General features: G+C 43.5%; 2 protein-coding genes across 2 annotated transcripts in view; one reads left to right on the top strand and one right to left on the bottom strand.

The window, feature by feature from the left end:
• Window positions 1–19,605, bottom strand: part of LOC145361922 (electroneutral sodium bicarbonate exchanger 1-like) — a 158,795-nt gene that overhangs the window by 86,138 nt on the left and 53,052 nt on the right. The window lies entirely within an intron of this gene.
• Window positions 7,625–8,008, top strand: LOC145361983 (histone H2A-like). The gene has a single exon (XM_080217984.1). It carries the CDS (start codon window positions 7,625–7,627, stop codon window positions 8,006–8,008), a length of 384 nt encoding a protein of 127 aa, XP_080074110.1.

Below are 19,605 nucleotides of genomic sequence, written 5' to 3'. Positions count from 1 at the left end.
TACCAATAATGTGGCACTTCAGAACTGACAGTATCTGGGGGTCATTCATCACATTCAGGAGCTTGAACAAGTGTCATCAAGTTGGACAAATTATAAAACCTGCTGAGCCAAATTGATTTTCCTGGGCTTGTACTCACTTATGATTTTAATGAGACCGCTAGTCAAAACTTAAAGCAATAGTGTTACAATTACCCATAAACTGCTCATCTAACTGCATTTGCTAAAAAGGTGAAGTATCTCAACAAAGTCCCTTATAGAAGGCACTAAGTCTACATTAACTGAACAATGATAAGTCTGTGAAACATAACGGTCCTTCATCTGCTGAGGTCACTGAGATGCCATACCAAGAAAGCAAGTTCAGCAATACACAATACAGCATGCAAAGTTAGTTAGATCTGGAGCTTTGCTTTTAAAACAGAAACCTCAATCTTTCCTCAAAAGTGTGGTTGGATACAACCTAAAAGTGAAGAGTCTGTGGGAGTGATGGATTCAATGGGATGAATGGACTTTCCACTCCTTGTGCCAATAACCATGCCCTTTTATTGGAAAAGATTTTCTTCAGTTTTTTCACAGGAAATGTACACAGACACCCACACTATTCTTGATGACATTTTCAGTAGTGCTGTTCAACTGACAGTAGTGATGCGGAGATGCTAGTGTTGGACTGGGGTAAACACAGTAAAAAGTCTCTCAACACCAGGTTAAAGTCCAACCAGTTTATTTGATAGTAAACCCACAAGCTTTCAGAAACACTGTTCCTTCGTCAGGTGTGCGGAAGGTTCTGATCAGAGAAGGGCATATAGAGGCACACACAGTTTACAGAATACTGATTAGAATGCAAGTCTTTACAGCTAACCTGCTATTCAAGTCTTAAAGATGCAGACAATGTGAGTGGAGATAGCATTAGACATAGGTTAAAGGGATGTGTATTGTCTCCAGACAGGACAGTAAGTGGGATAGCGCAATTTCAGGCAAGTCATGGGGGTTACAAATAATGTGACATGAACCCAAGGTTCCGGTTGAGGCTGTCTTCATGTGTGCAGAACTTGGCTATCAGTCTCTGCTCAGTGACTCTGTCGTGAATGTCGTGTATGTCGTGAAGGCAGTTTTAAAAGCTGCAGAACCTTTTATTGTACATACTACTGGAATTTGGTTTCAGCATTACTCAAGTAAAATTTTTTGAAGGCCCAATTTGCCTCCGAGAGCTGTATAAAAAAGGTAATGCTTCAACATTAGGGAGTTGTGGGCCAGGCTCAGCACCATAACCTGCTCCCAACTCAGCTGTACAGTGTCTCGGTGGCTCATCCACATCTAGTGGATTAAATGATTGCAGTCTAAACATACTCAAATGGGTTTCATCTTAATCTTAGCTGAAATTTGTAGGTTGAGATTAGCAACATGGTATTTTTGTATTAACAGATCTCCTTCCAACATATAAAGACATTTGGCTAAATACTTAACTGAAGGAAAATAATCTTAAAGGAACACAGCTCTGGGTAAAACAAGGCAAATGATGGAAGCGGTCATCAACAGTGTTGTCAAATGGCACTTACTCAGCAATTAACCTGCTCAGTTTGGGTTCCGTCAGGGTCACTCAGCTCCTGACCTCATTACTGCCCTAGACCAAACAGGACAAAAAAGAGCTGAATGCCAGAGGTGAGGTGGTGAAAGTGACTGCCATCGAGATCAAGGCTGCATTTGACTGAGTGTAGCATTAAGAAACCCGAGTGAAACTGGAGTCAATGGGAATTAGGGAAAAATCCTCCATATAATTCAAGTCACACTTGGCACAAAAGAAAATGGTTGTGGTAGTTGAAATTCAGTCATCTCAACTCCAGGACATCACTGCAAGAGTTCCTTAGGGTAGTGTCCTAGGCCCAACCATCTTTAGCTGCTTCATCAATGATCTTGCTTCCATTATAAGGTCAGAAATGATGTTCACTGATGATTGTACAATGATCAGCACTATTTGTGACTCCACAGATAATGAAGCAGCCCATGTCCAAATGCAGCAAAACGTGAACAATATTCAGGCTTGGACTGACAAGCGGCAAGTAACATTTGTATCACACAAGTGCCAGGCAATGACCACCTCCAACAAGAGAGAATTTAACCATTTCCCCTTGACATTCAATGGCATTACCATCCCTGAATGCCTTACCATCAATATCCTAGGTGTTACATGATAAAAATAGAATTCAACTAGCCATATATAAATATTGTGGCTACAAAAGTAGGTCAGAGGCTGGGAATTCTGCGACGGGTAACTCACTTACTGACTCCCCAAAGCCTGTCAACCATTTCCAAGGCACAAGTCAAGAATATGATATCATACTCTTCACTTCCCTGGAAGAGTGCAGCTCCAAAAGCACTTATGTAGCTTGACATTATCAAAGTCAAAGAAGTCTGTTTGATTGGCACCCTATTCACCATCTTCAACTCTCCCTCCATTATTGATGCACAGTGGCAGCAATATGTACCAGTTACAAGATGCAATGCAGCAACTCGCCAAGGCTTCTGGGCTGAGTGAGTGGGCAAGGACCTGGCAGATGGAGTATAATGTTGGCAAATGTGAGGTTATCCACTTTGGTAGAAATAATAGTAGGAGGGATTATTATTTAAAAAGGGCAAAAAGCTGCAGCATGCTACAGTGCAGAGGGACCTGGAGGTCCTTGTGCACGAATTGCAAAAACCCAGTCTGCAGGTGATCAAGGCAGCAAATGGAATGTTGGCCTCTATACTGAGGGGCATAGAATATAAAAGCAGGCAGGCCTTGCTGCAACTGTACAGGGCACTGGTGAGGCCGCAACTGGAGTACTGCGTGCAGTTTTGGTCCCTGCATTTGTGCAAGGATATATTGGCCTTGGAGGGAGTACAGAGAAGGTTCACTAGGCTGATACCGGAGATAGAACATAGAACATAACAGCGCAGAACAGGCCCTTCGGCCCACGATGTTGCGCCGACCAGTTAAAAAAAACAATGACCCACTAACCTAAACCAATCCCTTTTCGTCCATAAACCTGTCCACAGACCTCTTAAACGGGGATTAGACTATGAAGAGAGATTGAATAGACTGGGTCTGTACTCGGAGTTTAGAAGGCTGAGGGGGGATCTTATAGAGACTTACAAGGTAATGAAGGGGCTAGATAGGGTAAAGGTAGAGAGATTCTTTGCGCTTAGAAAGGATAGCGCAACTAGAAGGCACAGCCTCAAAATAAGGCGGGGGGTGCAGTTTATAATGGATTTGAGGAGGAACTTCTTCACCCAAAGGGTGGTGAATCTCTGGAATTCTCTGCCCATTGAAGTGGTGGAGGCTACCTCGCTGAATATATTTAAGTCACGGGTAGATTGGTTTCTGATAGACAGAGGAATTAAGGGTTATGGGGAGAAAGCAGGAAAGTGGAACTGATCCACTTCAGATCAACCATGATCTTATTGAATGGCGAGGCAGGCTTGAAGGGCTAGATGGCCTACTCCTGCTCCTATTTCTTATGTTCTTCAACAACACCTTCTAAACCTGTGTCATTTCGATGATCTTGTTTGATAAGGGTGGTAAATACATTGGAACACCACTATCTGCAAGTTCTTGTCCAAGTCACATAATCCTGGCTTGGAACTATTTCACTGCTCCCTTCACTGTTGCTGGGTCAAAATTCTGGAATTCTCATCCTAACAGCACTATGGGTGTACCTATACCACAGGCTACAGTCAGTTCACCACCACCTTCTCAAGGGCAATTAGGGATGGGCAATAAATGCTGGCCTAGTCAGCAAGGCTCACTTCGCATGAATGAATATATAAAAACAAAGGAAATAGTTAGATTATCAGCAACAGGAAATTAGAGGAAGTTACAGTAAAGAATTATGGTGATATTACCTGCAAGCTGGCAAGTTAATTTGTTTTGCAGCTTTCTAAAGCTGCCTAGTCAGTCAGCTCATTGTGAATTGATAAATGGAATTTATAAACCTTGGTCACGTAGCATTGTACTTTACTAAATAAGTGGAGGAACAATCAAAAGCAGGTCAACAAATTGAAAGTGCCCAATATGAGAACTTCAGGGTTAATAGTTTAGCCATCGTCAGAGTGAGTTGACACTTTGCTTTAGAACTATGCTCCTGTTGCACATATCTATTTCAATGAAGCAACTCAAAATACAGATCATCTAATTGATAGCATTATATCAAATATCAAGCTACCTGTTCAAATAACACTGCTATTCAGGGTCATTGGATGCTGCTATTTTCAGGTCACACTGATCTCTTACTGAGCTGAAATTTCTGGAAAGGCCCAAGGTCTCGTGCTGGGCCATAAGGGAGAACTGTTACTGCACAAGAGGGAGGGGTGCTAAAGTCTGCAATTCCATTGCACTCCGCCAATTAATTGCCAGGAAGCAGAGGAGTGGTCCATTCCGGTGACACAGGGATGCACCATTTGAAGTGCTGGCACCTTATTTAAAGAGTTGTCAGTATTCTGTCAAAACAATCCACCCACACAGGCAGCATATATTAAAGCCCTGAAGAATGGGATAATACATGGAATGTGTGAAGAATAAAGTAGTATTGCTATAATTGTTTAGGGCTTTGGAGAGATTAAACCTGGAGTACTGTGTGCAGTTTTGGTCCCTTTATTTAAAAAAAGTACATAGTTGCATTGGAAGCAGTACACTGAAGGCTCACTAGATTGGTTCCTGGGATGAGGGGGGGGGTTGTCCAATGATGAGTGGCTGAGTAAATTGCTTCAATATTCTCTGGAGCTTAGAAGAATGAGAGGTGCTCTCGTTGAAACGTACAAGATTCTGAAGAGGTTGGACAGGGTAGATCCTGAGAGGATGCTTCCCCACCGTTGGGGGATCTAAAACAGGAGGCACAGCCTCAGGATAAAAGAGCTGATCATTAAGGACTGAGATGAGGAAAAATCTTTGGATTTCTCTATCTCAGAGGATTGTGGCTTCTCCATTATTGACTCTATTTAAGGCTGAGCATTCTGAGCGAATCCAGGGCTATGGGGTGTGGGTGGGAAGGTGGAGTTGAAGCCCAAGATTAGACATGATTGTATTGAATGGCAGAGCCAGGTTGATGGACCATTTGGCTTGCTCCTATCCTTAGAAGGATAATCCACAGTTAACAGGTGGATTTCTGCAGGTTCTCTTCCATATTGCTCAAGCAGAGGGAAGTCCTCTTCCCTCATCCTGGGAGGAAAATTACAGTCTGCCAGTCCAAGAAAGCCTGGATAGAGATCACAGAAGAAATCAGTAGCCATGGGGTTATCCCTCAAACCTAATTAGAATGCTGCTGTGACTTGCAATCTGCCGACACGAGCGCAGCACACATTGTAACAAGTGACAAGCCATGAACATTGGTTTAGAAAAAGGGTATGCCTACCCAATCACTGGCAATGGAGTCAGGCAGCAACATTGCTTGTTAATGGTAGGTTAGCCTCTCTGAGAAGGGCCCTGGTCTATCAGAATTGACTTCTGCACTATTATTTCTGAGTGACGGCATGCAGAAGATTTTTCTGTGGCATCACCAAGGACAGTCAGGCTGCCACCAGAATACACATACTGTCTTTGGCAGCTGTCAATCTCCGAGGGATCTCAAGGAGGTGATCCAACACATCATTTCCTGCACTTTCTCCATACACAGATATTCTCACATTGGTGAGTATCATTTTAGGTATCCACTTATGCATAGATTTGAGATCACAACTTGGTGAACACAGTGCAGATGCACCTGAGTGCATAATGGAGACAGTGACAGCTGATGCCACTCAAATGGTGGAGGCCTGTGAAGAGCCAGGTGATACTGAGCTTCAAGCTGGTGATGAGCCTCTGGAGTCCTCAACAAAGCAGAAATGCTGGATCAGCAGGATGAGGCACATCAATATCTGACAGATTTCAGAGACTGCACACCCAAGCATAAACAATGGAAGTGTCCATCCAGGGTCATGTCTCTGGCTTGTGCATGCTTGGCTTCCTCCATGCCGAGTGTGGTGAGCCTCTTGGAGGGTCACATTCAGCATATTCTGTGGGTGCTGGAGGTGCAGGTGAAACTGTATGCTATCACTACCTTTGTGAGCGCTATGGAGTAATAGCAGTACAAGATGCAAGAACTCACAGTTGGGTTCATGGACTCCTCAGGTGAGCAGGAAGGGGCAACTGTGTTTTGAAAGGCTAGATGACTGACTGTCTGATGCATCTGGGGGGGGGTTCTCTCAGGGTGCTGCTGGTGTGGACAGAGGTTCCTCAACCCCTCTGGCAGTGACACCAACACCATAAGAAGCCATGAAGGCAGAGAATGATCTTGCATTTGTATAGCAGGCCCTAAATATGCTGGAGCCCTCCAGGCCTCAGACAGCCAAAGAACAAAAGTATGGAACAGGCCCTTTGGCCCTCCTGTGCTGATCCCTCACTTAAAAAAACCTTATGCCCTAACTCAGTCCTTATCCCTCTATTTCCTCGCTATTCATGTACCCATCCAGATTCCTCTTAAATGTTGCTCATGTGCCTGCTTCCACCAATACTCCAAATGCGGCCTAACCAAGGTTTTATATAGCTGCAACATGATTTCCCAACTCCTGTACTCAATGCCCTGGCTTATGGAGATGGGTAGCACTGAGTCGCCGAGCAGAGACTGATAGCCAAGTTCTGCACACGAGGTTGGCCTCAACCGGAATCTTGGGTTCATGTCACACTATCTGTAACCCCCACAACTTGCCTGCACTTGCAAAATCTCACTAACTGTCCTGGCTGGAGACAATACACATCTCTTTAACCTGTGCTTAAAGCTCCCTCCACTCATTGTCTGTACCTTTAAAACTTAATTACCTGTAAAGACTCACATTCTAACCATTATTTTGTAAATTGAGTTTGTGTCTTTATATGCACTGTTTGTGAATAGAACTCTCACTCATGTGACGAAGGAGCAGCAAGTGCTCCAAAAGCTAGTGGCTTTTGCTATGAAATAAACCTGTTGGACTTTAACCTGGTGTTGTGAGACTGCTTACTGGCTGGCTGATGAAAGCCAGCCATATGCTTTCTTAATCACTTTGGCCACCTGTGATTTGACTTGATTTATTGTCACATGTATTGGTATAGTGATAAGTATTGTTTCTTCCTCACTATACAGATAAAGCAAACCATTCATAGAAGGAAATGAGAGAGTGCAGAATGTAGTGTTACAGTCATAATGAGGGTACAAAGATCAAAACGTGAGGTAGGTCCATTCAAAAGTCTGACAGCAGCAGGGCAGAAGCTGTTTGAGTTGGTTGGTATGTGACCTCAGACATTTGTATCTTCCTCCTGCTGGAAGAAGGTGGAAGAGAGAATGTCCGGGGCGCATGGGGTCGTTCATTATGCTGGCTGCTGTGCCGAGGCAGCAGGAAATGCAGACGGAGTCAATGGATGGGAGGCTGGTTTGCATGATGGATTGGGCTACATTCATGATCTTTTGTAATTTCTTGCAGTCTTGGGCTGAGCACAAGATATACCAAACTGTGATACAGCCGGAAAGAACACTTTCTGTGGTGCATCTGTAAAAGTTGGTCAGTCGTAGCTGACATGACAAATTTCCTTAGTCTTCTGAGAAAGTAGAAGATTCTCTGTTAAAGTCATCGTGAGATTGTGACGATGTCTGGAAGAGGAAAGACCGGCGGGAAAGCTCGGACCAAGGCCAAGTCTCGCTCTTCGCGGGCAGCACTGCAATTCCCAGTGGGCCGTATTCACAGGCTCCTGAGAAAGGGCAATTATGCGGAGCATGTGGGTGCCGGAGCCCCGGTCTACCTGGCTGCTGTGCTCAAGTATCTGACGGCTGAAATCCTGGAGTTGGCTGGCAACGCGGCCCGGGACAACAAAACCCACATCATCCCCAGACACCTTCAGCTGGCCGTGCGCAACGACGAGGAACTTAACAAGCTGCTGGGAGGAGTGACTATCGCTCAAGGCGGGGTGCTGCCTAATATCCAGGCCGTGCTGCTGCCCAAGAAAACCGCCACGGCATCGAAGACCAAGTAAAGCGACAACTGAAATCTGAGAAAGTAGAAGCGTTGGTGGGCTTTCTTAAATATAATGTGGGGGGCGGGGGGAAACCAGGACAGGTTGTTGGTGATCTGGATACCTAAAAACTTGAAGCTCTCAACCACTTCTACTTCGTCCCCATTGATGTAGACAGGGGTATGTTCTCCTCTTCGCTTTCTGAAGTTGATGACAATCTTTGTTTTGTTGACATTGAGGGAGAGATTATTGTTGTTGCACCAGTTCACCAGATTCTCTCATGCCTGTACTCTGTCTCATCATTGTTTGAGATCTGTCCCACTACAGTGGTGTCGTCAGCAAACTTGAAAATTGAATCGGAGAGGAATTTGGTTACACAGTCATAGATGTAGGATAATAGGAGGGGGCTGAGAACACAACCTTGTGAGGTACCGATGTTGAGGATGATCGTGGAGGAAGTGCTGTTGCCTATTCTTACTGTTTGTGGTCTGTGAGTTAGGAAGTTCAGGATTCAGTTGCAGAGGGAGGAGCCAAGGCCCAGGCCACAGAGTTTGGAGATGAGTTTTGTGGGAATAATGGTGCTGAAGACTGAGCTGCGGTCAATAAATAGGAGTCTGACATAGGTATCTTTGTTATCTAGGTGTTCCACAGTTGAGTGCAGGGCCAAGGGAGATAACATCTGCTGTGAACCTGTTGCAGCAATAGCAAAACTGTTGTGGATCCAGATAGTCTGGGAGGCTGGAATTGATTTGTGCCATGCCTAGTCTTTCGAAGCACCTCATCATGGTGCCACTTCTAGGGAATTGTGGACCTGCATGCCCAGATCCCTCCATATGGTAACGTTCTTAAGGATTCTGCCATTTGCAGTAAATTCATCCTAAATTTGATCCTCCGAAACACATCACCTCATATTTGTCCTGATTAAGCTCAATCTACCATTTCTGTGTCTATCTAGATCCTGTTGTATCCTCTGATAGTTGCTGATAATCCCCAGCACTCCACCAATCAGACCACCCACGTTTTCCTTCAGATCATGTATATATACACTACAGAGGTCAACTGCCAAAGTCATCAAAACCAACAGGTACCAAAATCAGCAGCCTATCCCAACCTCAGCTGTAAGCACAGGTGGAGCGCATGCATTTGAGTTAAGTTTGGCCTTTATAGCAAAGGGGATAGAATATAAAAGCAGGAGGTCTTGTGCAACTGTACAAGGCACTGGTGAGGCCTCACCAAGAGTACTGTGTGCAGTTTTGGTCCCCTTATTTGTGAAAGGATATATTGGCCTTGGAGGGAGTACAGAAAAGGTTCACCAGGCTGATACTGGAGATGAGGGGGTTAGCTTATGAGGAAAGATTAAATAGACTGAGCCGGTACTCGTTAGAGTTTAGAAGGCTGAGGTGGGATCTTATAGAGACATAAGATAACGAAGGGGCGAGATAGGGGAGAGGTAGAGATTCTTCCCACTTAGAAAGGAAAACAGAACTAGAGGGCACAGCCTCGGGTGGGGAGCAGTTTAGATCGGAGTTGAGGACAAACTTCTTCACTCAAAGGGTAGTGAACCTCTGGAATTCTCTGCCCATTGAAGTGGTGGAGGCTACCTCGTTGAATATACACAAGGGAATTAAGGGTTATGGGGAGAAAGCAGGAAAGTGGAACTGATCCACTTCAGATCAGCCATGATCTTATTGAATGGCAGGGCAGGCTCGAAGGGCTAGATGGCCTACTCCTGCTCCTATTTCTTATGTTCTTATGATCTAGTTGCATTTGAGGTTCACATGTTTATTTTGGTTAATTCATTCAATCTTGCTATTCTTGTACAGCAAGAATCTTCCATTTGTTGTGGGCCACTGGGCCTTTAACAGTACTCTGACACCCTCAGAGGGTGTGATGGGAAGCATCACACCATGCAAGGTCAATACATTCCTCATGCTGCTGCCCAATTTATTAATAGGTGCAGGTAAGTGGTCAGGGCAATTGAATAAATGGCACTAGGACTGCAGAATGTGGTAGCTTTATTGGATGATATTATTCAAACCCATTAGTGAGGCTAATCTGAAACGTGCCTGAATGAGCATGTTGTTAGAAAATAGAGATTGTTTGAGTAATTTATATTTGTACTGTGTGTTTTAGAGATGCGGTATAGTTTTAAGTTTAATTTCTGTTTCCATATTTGTGTGCTAAGGGTTAAAATTTCAGTTTAGCTCCATGTTAAACAAAAGGTGCCTGCAAGCTTATAGTTTAGTTTGGCTTAAAACTTCACCTGCATTAGAACTGCAATTTTACAACGTTAAAGCAATTGCATGCTTTTAAAAAAAAAAGCTGTTTCTTAGCAAAGAGACGCCCACACTGAAGAGCAGAAGCGTACGAGTTAAGTCGGATTCAGGCAACCCAGAAGCAAGAAGCTTTCCACAGGAATTGTCAATACAGACAGGGCAATACAGAGGGGCAGAAAGCAAATCCCAGAACTAAAGGACAGTTAGAAATAAGGAAATGAGTGTTCCAGGAAATTAAAAGGGACAAAGAACAAATCTGGAAAAAATTCTGTTCAGTGAAGTCAGGAGCAGAGAGAGATGCTCCCAGTAAAAGACAGGGCTGTAAGGTACAGACCTAGAGATGTCAGCTAGCAACAGCCAGATATCCAAAGGTGGTCCTAAGGTTGGTGACACCTTAATAAAGCCTGTGAAGCAGTGGTATCCTTTTGGCATGACTGGGTACCTGAGAGACTACATGGACATTTGAATGCCCATGGTGTTCCAGAGCAGTGGAATACTGAAAGGAAAGGTTAAGATCCTGAAATGTGGGTCTTTGGTGAAGACATCAGAGAGAAAACAATGCTTGATAGATCTTCAAGTGTGGAATTTGGAAAACCTTGTGTGATGACAGTTCTAGAGAAACTGTGGTTCAGTGTGACAAGCATCTTGGTAAGATTTGATAAGGAATCCACAATTAACCTGATTTATTATTGTCACATGTATTAATATACAGTGAAAAGTATTGTTTCTTGTGCACTATACAAAGCATACCGTTCACAGAGAAGGAAAGGAGCAAGAGTGCAGAATGTAGTGTTACAGTCACAGGTAGAGTGTTAAGAGATTGAATTAAAGCATTGTTCCAGAGTTTAAGAGTCAGAGTAGAGTTTTAAAAGCACAGAACAAGAATTAAAGATAGAATGAGGGTATGCTGGGCACAGCTTGCAAGTTGCCAGACTTCGGCACTATCTTGCAAACACTGGCATCTGTCACTTGGTTTCAGGGTGTGGTGTGTTGTATCTGACCATATTTTGCCTTGTGGTTTACATGGACATTGTATTTACCAAGAACAACACAGATTATAAGCTTTTGTAGCTTGTGTTTTATCCTGATAAGTCTGTATATATCTGTAAAGATATAGCTGGGGTGAAGTAGTGTATTTAGTTAATATTATCTTGTTTAATAAAAGCTTTATTATTTTGTTAAAAGATAATGGGCAGTCTTGTGACTCTGTTCATCCACATCTCCAAGCAAAAAAAAAAGTTATGATTTGTCAAGCTGGGTTTCACACTGGACCTGACTGTCCAGGAGTAACAGTGTTGTGAGCCTCCCCTGCACATATTTCATTGTGCCTTGCATACAGTTCTTGAGCTTTGCTTATAATGCTACATTTGGTCAGAATCTCTTTCCATAACCTCATCTGGGGAAGAGACATCACACTTCATACAGGATGTCCTCTAGTTTAAAAGTTCTCCCCTCTGTAAATCCAGGTTGTGAAGGTACACAAAAATCACACCACAATGTAACACAAGACCCTTGCAGGAGCATACAGAAGAGCTCTACTAGACCAATCTAGGAATTTGAACCATATCTTGAAAAGCCCTATAAGCTTGCTCAATGGTCACTCAAGTTGTCCCATGGCAGGTGTATCACTCCTTGATTAGTATTTGGATGCCATACAGCCATCTGTAGCCACATCTTCAGCACTAAATCATCCATTATCTATCCTTGAAGGTGCACAGGTGTAATAAAAAGACTGGAGACTTAGAACTGCCTCAGTACATAGGTGGCATTGCTTTCTGCCAGATTCCTTGCGCACGCCTGAAGGAACAGTTTGTGATGGTTGCAGACCATATGTTGAGCATGTGGTATCCCTTCCTATCAGTGAAGGCCATGCCTGAACCTTGGGACCTTTGCATTGTCATATTTATCCAGCCACTAACACCCTACAAACAAGGGAATCCAGCTATTCTTGATTTTCCAGTACTAAAAGTACATATATTATTGGCTGGCCCTCTTAAAAAGGGCACTGGTGCCCATCTTGATGCAGCAATAAGCTGCAGCTGGAAGATCCCACACATCTTCTGAGGATTCCTGGAATGACCCTGAAGCATAGGAATTCATTGCCATGGTGAACTTAAGTGCCACAAACATTGGGTGGTTACCATTTCCCATAGGGCTCAGCGCAACCTCCATCATGACACAGGTCTGTGGCTGCCTCCCTGGAGAAGCACAGTTGCCCTGACATTTCAGGAAGCTGAGCCTTTGATGGTAGACCTTCTCTAATGGTCAACATCCTCAGGGTACAAGCGGCTAGTTGTATGCCTCTGTGGCCCTTTTGGAGGTTGAAGCTCCCGTTGGCCCTCCCATTGCTCTTGCCCACTAACCAAGTCGTAGCTCCTCCACGCTAAAACACTTCTCAATGGATGTCTCAAAGCCTGAGCGAATGAGATGCTTGACAAAGAGCTGCAAGCATCAATTTCAGGGGCTTCCACTTGCTCTATGTATACAAGTACCATGCCCAGGATGCTACTCAAACAGTATGCCTCTGTCTTCTGGCGAGTTTACTCTTGTTTCCGACTGCCAATGCCCATGTTGTTCCACTCTCCCTGTTGAGCCAGACCACCACAACAGCTGCCATCCACAGCCAGCACCAATTTATTTATTTTTTCATTCATGGGATGTGGGCATTGTTGGCTAGGCCTGTATTTATTATTCATCCCCAATTGTGCTCAAGTTGGTGGTGAGCTGCCTTCTTGAATCATTGCAATCAATGCGTCGTAGGAACACCAAAAGTGCTGTTAGGGAGAGAGCTCCAGGATTTTGACCCAGCGACAGTGAAGGTGTCCTGCGAATCCACCACCTCCTTATTCCTGGAGAAGGCCTGAAGCCTATAGTTCAAGTGCACGCATCACAAAATCAGAAACCCTTAGTAAAAATAAGAGTTAATTTCCTGCTAAACAGACTTCATTACCTTTCTGCTTCATTTTAATCTGAGGCCCTCTTTCCAGCCCGACCGCCCCTCAACATACCCAGTTGTGACAAAGACATCAGGCCTCCTTCTGAACCTTTTTGCAATGTTACAACTCTCTCATAAGAACATAAGAAATAGGAGCAGGAGTAGGCCATCTAGCCCTTCGAGCCTGCCCCGCCATTCAATAAGATCATGGCTGATCTGTTGTGGCTCAGTTCCACATTCCCGCTTTCTCCCCATAACCCTTAATCCCCTCTCTTATCAAAAACCCATCATCCCGCGTCTTAAAAATATTTAGCGAGGCAGCCTCCACCACTTCAACGGGCAGAGAATTCCAGAGATTCAACACCCTTTGAGTGAAGAAGTTCCTCCTCAACTCCGTTCTAAACCGCCTCCCCTTTATCTTGAGGCTGTGCCCCCTAGTCCTACTGTCTTTTTTGAGCGGGAAGAGTCTCTCCACCTCTATCCTATCCATCCCATTCATCATCTCTCACCTCCCAGCCCATCATTAGAGGGGTGGTAAAATTCAGCCCATTCATGTGAATGGGCAGCTGTCAGCAAAAATGTAACCAATTGTGTAATATTACAAATTTTATATGGAAACAAGAGCAAAGAGTTGGGCAGGAAGATGCTTTTAATCTTGGGGCTGCTTTCAGCAATTTTTTCAACACTTGAGGTGGGATTTTCCATTCCTTCCCACTGGCAGGTGATGCCAAAGGCAAGCCCTCAGCTGGCATGAAGCACAAATGGCCATTGACTTCAGCAGGACCAAAAGATACTGTCAACAGCCAATGGCAAGGCACTTCCACCATTGGAAAACCTGCTCCAGAAGGGGCAGAAAAAAAAAACAAAATCCTAACTTTTGTTTTCTGAACATCCTGAACTTCCTCCAGCCTGCTGAGTTGAAAGAAATAAACTTTTCTGCACAAATCAGTGTTATTTCACAAAGGGTTACATTTCTGTAGAGTGGGTTCAGACTGGACACCTACACTAATTGCTAAAGAAAACCTCAATTTGCACTCCTGGCATCAATAGATTAAACTCATTCAGTGTGGAGCAGGGAGGTGGTTTTGAATAGGATTCAAGGTCACAAGCTCCATTTTGTTTTCTCAAAGCCAGGAACAGCACTAAAGATAATTCTTCGGGACTTTTTCACGTAACATCTCAAAATAATTATGAAAAATTAAACACACATCAAGAAAACACAGACCCAAAAGCCAAGCTAAACCAGTACTGTGCATCTCTGGCTTGCAGTCGATTTGTCTTCTCGTGTGTGGACAGAAAGATATTAGTGACAAATCAAGGCTAATTTTGGCTTGTTACAAGGAGTTCAACATAAAAAGTCAAAGATCAGAAAAACTAATTTCTTCAGTGAACATCTCTTTCAGCCCAAATGTTTGACAGTGTTGTAAGAAACCTGAAACACTTTCTCTGCTACCACTCCAGGCAGATTATTCCAGACACCATTATTTGTATTCATGATCCCTTTCCCTCCTAACCCAGCTTTAAAATAAAGGTCAGAACTTGTCAATTGCTCTGCCAGCAGAATATTCTGGTCCTGCCAACAGCACCCTCCTGCCACAGGTTGACAGTGGCGGGACCAGTTGATCTTGCCACTGGCCGATAGCAGACCAACCCTCTGCCACAAGAATCATGCTGAGAGGAGACTAGAGAATCCCACCCTTAAATTCTGGATTTATCTTACCTTAAGTATTTAACATACCTCAGTGAAATTCTTCTTCAGTGGTCTTTTTTCTGGGCTATACAGATAGAGCCCCTCAACCTCTACTTAGTCATTCTTTACAGAATGATACACCATGACATTTATACACCAGTGATGAAAGTCAAGATCCTTGCAACTGACATTTTTAAAAGGTGTAGGGGTAAATTTTCTGGTCTTGTTCACCATGGGACTCATCATGGGCAGGACAGAAAACTTAATGGATTTTTGAAAAGTCCATTGACCTCAAGCAGGAATTTCTGATCTCAGGGCAGCCAGGGCCAAAAAGTCCCACCCACACCTTTTAGAGAAGAAAGATATTGCTACTATAACTAGGTTTTGATAGCTAAACTGTGCCTTTTAAAACAGCAGAAACAAATTTGAGGCCCAAGAGAAGCTGGCACAATACTATATCTGTTATAGTCCAGTAACACCAATAACTCATTTGGACCATCTTAAAGATGTAATTTAACCACCAAAATTCATTGACTGTGTACTTTCTTCCAAACTTTCATGTGACAAAGCTAGTTTTCTGTTTGCATGTTTCATCAGTGATCAGTAATTTTCTCAGTTTGACTGGATCCAATGATTATTGGATGAATTTCCTTTAGTCACTAAATTTACTCATAATCCATGGCCACTTGTAAAGCAGCAAATTTATAAACAGTGGCACTGATATTTGACTTTTGAGCCTTTGAAACTACTCTGCTATTTGTCTAATTGTGATAACTTTCCTCTGGATGGCATTCAATAATTCTATGAAACAAAGCATTTTATTATAGATGATTATGAAACCACCAAAAGCCAAAATAATCAGTTAATGATCATACCCACTCTGAAGTCTCATTTTGTATTAGACTGAATTAATAGTCAAGGTCCAAGTAAACCCAACCTGCCAATGGGATTCATTTTCATGATGATTTGGTCATTTCTTTATTCTAGGAGTAACATGAGAATCTTAAAAAGGGTTTAAATATAAAGAAAAATGACAACTTTGTTAAATAAGGTGTGTCTGAGCAGAAGATTGGCTGGAATTTTACTGCCTCACCCACCCTGGAATTGGGGCAGGTGAGGCTCGCAGAACAGAATTTTCCATTGGCCTTGGATGGGATTTTACAAGCAAGGTCGTAAAATACCGGCCAATGTTGCAAAAAGTAAAAAAAGCGTTGTCAGCAAAATCTTCAATAGAACTTGAACAGAGTAGCCATGAAATAAAGACTTTCATTTTATTACACATTTCACCACCTCAAGGAGGTCCCATGGTACTTTACAACCAACTGAGTGTTATTGAAGTCAGTGTTGTAGTGCAAGATATTTGAACAAAAAGTTAAAAAAAATATAGCTTGTGACTGTAGTATCAGGGTCTTTCATGCATAGGGTTAAATGAATATCAACTCTTAAAATGTTAACTGTTTCTCTTTCCACAGATGCTGCCAAGCCTGCTGAGTTTTTTTTTCCCCCCCAGCATTTTGCTTTTATTTTAAGGTTAATGTGGGGCTGACTACAGTACGCCACACAGTGATTGATACAAAAGAGCACATGACCGAGACCTAGGAGTCAGTTGAGTGTTGGATAGAGGTGTGTACCAGCAAGCCTATTTGTACCCTTTACTATATACTTGTGAATAGTTCCAAGAGTCAGTAAAGACTTACAATTAACCCAGATGTACCAAACTAACAAACATGGTGGCAGCTTGTGAAAACCCAAAACCCCACACAAAAATGAGAATAAAACTAAAATGCTGGAAGACTGAACAAAAATGAGCAAAGCAGCATGACCAAAACGAGAAAGTTTCCAAAACACGGACACAATCAAGAAAAAGCTCCAACAAAAAAAGCTTGGCAGCTGAAGGCAGAGATTTAAAATTGCTTACCACAGCAGAAGACTCCATTGCATCTCCTTTGGAAATCCAGCTTCAAATCCCAGAGCACCTAGTCAGCAGACTTGGCATGGGTGAGCTAAGTATTTTAAAATTTCAGGCTAAAGCAACTCCTGAGAAATCTTTAAAAATTTCAGTCACAAGTGCAGTTTGAAAAAAGCCATCAGTAAAACCCAATTCCCGAGTCAGTGTTTTAACATTGAGCTGGCTCCAAAATGTTTATAATTAATTACTCCAAGGGAATTGTGACTTAAGGCTGGCAAAAGCCAAGTTTGTGACTTTAAACATAAACTCTGAGGAAAAGAATTCTATAGGCAGCCATTCCAGATAGCCATTGTTGAAAAACATTTTCCAAGCTGAGCACAACTGCCATTGTTACGGAGCCTGCCAAAACTGGCAAGTCATGATGTGGAGATGCTGGCATTGGACTGGGGTAAACACAGTAAGTGTCACAATACCAGGTTAATGTCTAACTGGTTTGTTTGCTACCAAAGCCCTGAAAGCTAGTGGTTTTTGCTACCAAATAAATCTCTTGGACTTTAACCTGGTGTCGTGAAACTTCAAAACTGGCAAGCACAGGAAATCCCTTGGCCTCCGTCTTGAAATTCGGAAAGCTGCAGCAATGGGATACTAAGTGGCCAAGGCTCCTCGTTTTCTCTGATCTCTCCATTCCTACCCCACTGCCAGCGAGCACTGAGAATTTAGCACTCGACCAAAAAATCCATTCACTGCAGTGGGATCAGAGAATCGCAGCCGCAGATACAGTCAGAGGTTCCTGGCATTCCTGAGAGAAGAATAAGTTTAAAAGATTGCCCTAACAGCACAACAAGAGCTTGCCCAAACCTGACGAGCATGGGAAGATCAAAGGGAAGGAAAACCCAGTCAATGCAGAACCAATTTAAAAAGAGGCTGCTTTAAATTCACCTGCTCTGAAAAACAGCCATGGATCATAAATTAAAACTACCAGACCAATTTACACCATAGCAGGGGCCAAACCAGATCCAAAATTGAGCATCTTAGAAGAAGGGAATTTTTTAATTACTGGAGTACATCAGGATTAAGTCAGAAATCCCAAAAAAAGCACAAGTCAGTATGTTTTTATATTCATTGATATATTTGCAGAAGAAATAATCCTAATGCAAGGCATTGACGAATCCTCAACCATCTTTGATGAAATATTAAAAAAGCTTTCGACAAACATTTTAATCTTCAAGCTGTGGAATGCAGAGAGCTTAAAAAGAGGGATATAAAACTCCCAGTAAAGCTATGAAAGGGAAAAAGTCATTACCCAACCAAATGACATGAGAGGCAAAGAACATTCTGGAGGTCCTGAAAATATGGGGGCGATACACCCAAAGTGTCAAATTTACAGGAAAACTGGAATAATTTGCACTTTTTTCAGTGGGAGTTCAGGCTAGAATTTCCTACACTGTGCATTGTAGAGACCACCAGCATGAATATCACTACATTTAAGGGGGCGGGGCCTATTCCCACCCAGTAGGCTGAAACCAGTGGGCCTCTGCGCATGCGCAGTGGCCCCGACCTGTCAGTCTCCAGACTGCCCCCCCAAACCACAACCCCTACCCCCCGCCAACTATTCCCCATCAACCCCCCCCAATCCTAGCTGACTCTGATCTCCAGCTCCCACATCCGTCCCCCACCCCCCTTGAGCATTGTCAAGGTGCCCTCTGGGCATTGGCAGTTTGCCCTTGAGCAGTGCCAAGGGACAGGCTGGCACTGCCAGGGTACCCATGATGTGGAGATAGACTGGGGTAAACACTAAGTCGTCTCACAGCACCAGGTTAAAGTCCAACAGGTTTATTTGGTAGCGCAAGCTTTTGGAGCATTGCTTCTTCAAGTGAGTGAAGAGATTGTTCACTAATAGGGCATACATAGACTCAATTTACAAGATAATGGTTGGAATACAAGTCTTTACAGATAATCAAGTCTTTACACGCACACACAATGTGAGTGGAGAGAGGGTTTAGCACATATTAAAGTGTGAATCGTCTCCAACCAGGACGGTTAGTGAGTTTTGCAAGCCTAGGCAAGTCATGGGAGTTACAGATAGTTTAACGTGAACCCAAGATCTCGGTTGAGGCTGCCCCCGTGTGTGCGGAATTGGGCTATCAGTCTCTGCTCAGCAACTCTGCGCTGTCATGTGTCACGAAGGCCACCTTGGAGAACGCTTACCTGAAGATCAGAGGCCGAATGCTTGTGACTGCTGAAGTGTTGCGACTGGAAGAGGACACTCCTGCCTGGTGATTGCCGAGCGGTGTTCATTCATCCATTGTCGTAGCATCTGCATAGTCTCGTCAATGTACCATGTGTCAGGACATTCACATTGTGTATACCTGTAAAGACTTGCATTCCAACCATTATCTTATAAATTGAGTGTGTGTCTATATATGCCCTGTTTGTGAACACAACTCTTCACTCACCTGAAGGAGCAACACTCTGAAAGCTTGTGCTACCAAATAAACCTGTTGGACTTTTCACCTGGTGTTGAGACACTTCTTACCGAGGGTATCCATGCCCAGGGAAGCACCGCCCCCCCCCACCACAAGACTTGGGGGGGGGGGGCAGGATTGCCCCCACTTTATTCCAGCAGGGTCATCTTGTTAATTCCTTGAAAGTGAGGAGCTAGTGTACTCCCTACTGGAGTAAAACAGTGATGGGGAGGTGGGGGGAGGCTAGCAGGCCCAGAAACTTTAGTCCCAAGCTAATCACATTAAAATAACATTAAAAATAGATGTAAATGACTTACCTAGTGTTCCCGCCAGCTTCCAGCGT

Source organism: Carcharhinus amblyrhynchos, chromosome X, assembly GCF_965287045.1.
Source record: "Carcharhinus amblyrhynchos chromosome X, sCarAmb.v2.hapA, whole genome shotgun sequence".
In the NCBI taxonomy this organism is placed as follows: domain Eukaryota; kingdom Metazoa; phylum Chordata; class Chondrichthyes; order Carcharhiniformes; family Carcharhinidae; genus Carcharhinus; species Carcharhinus amblyrhynchos.
The sequence above is the reverse complement of the archived record's forward strand: the minus strand, read 5'-3'. Positions and strand labels throughout refer to the sequence as shown.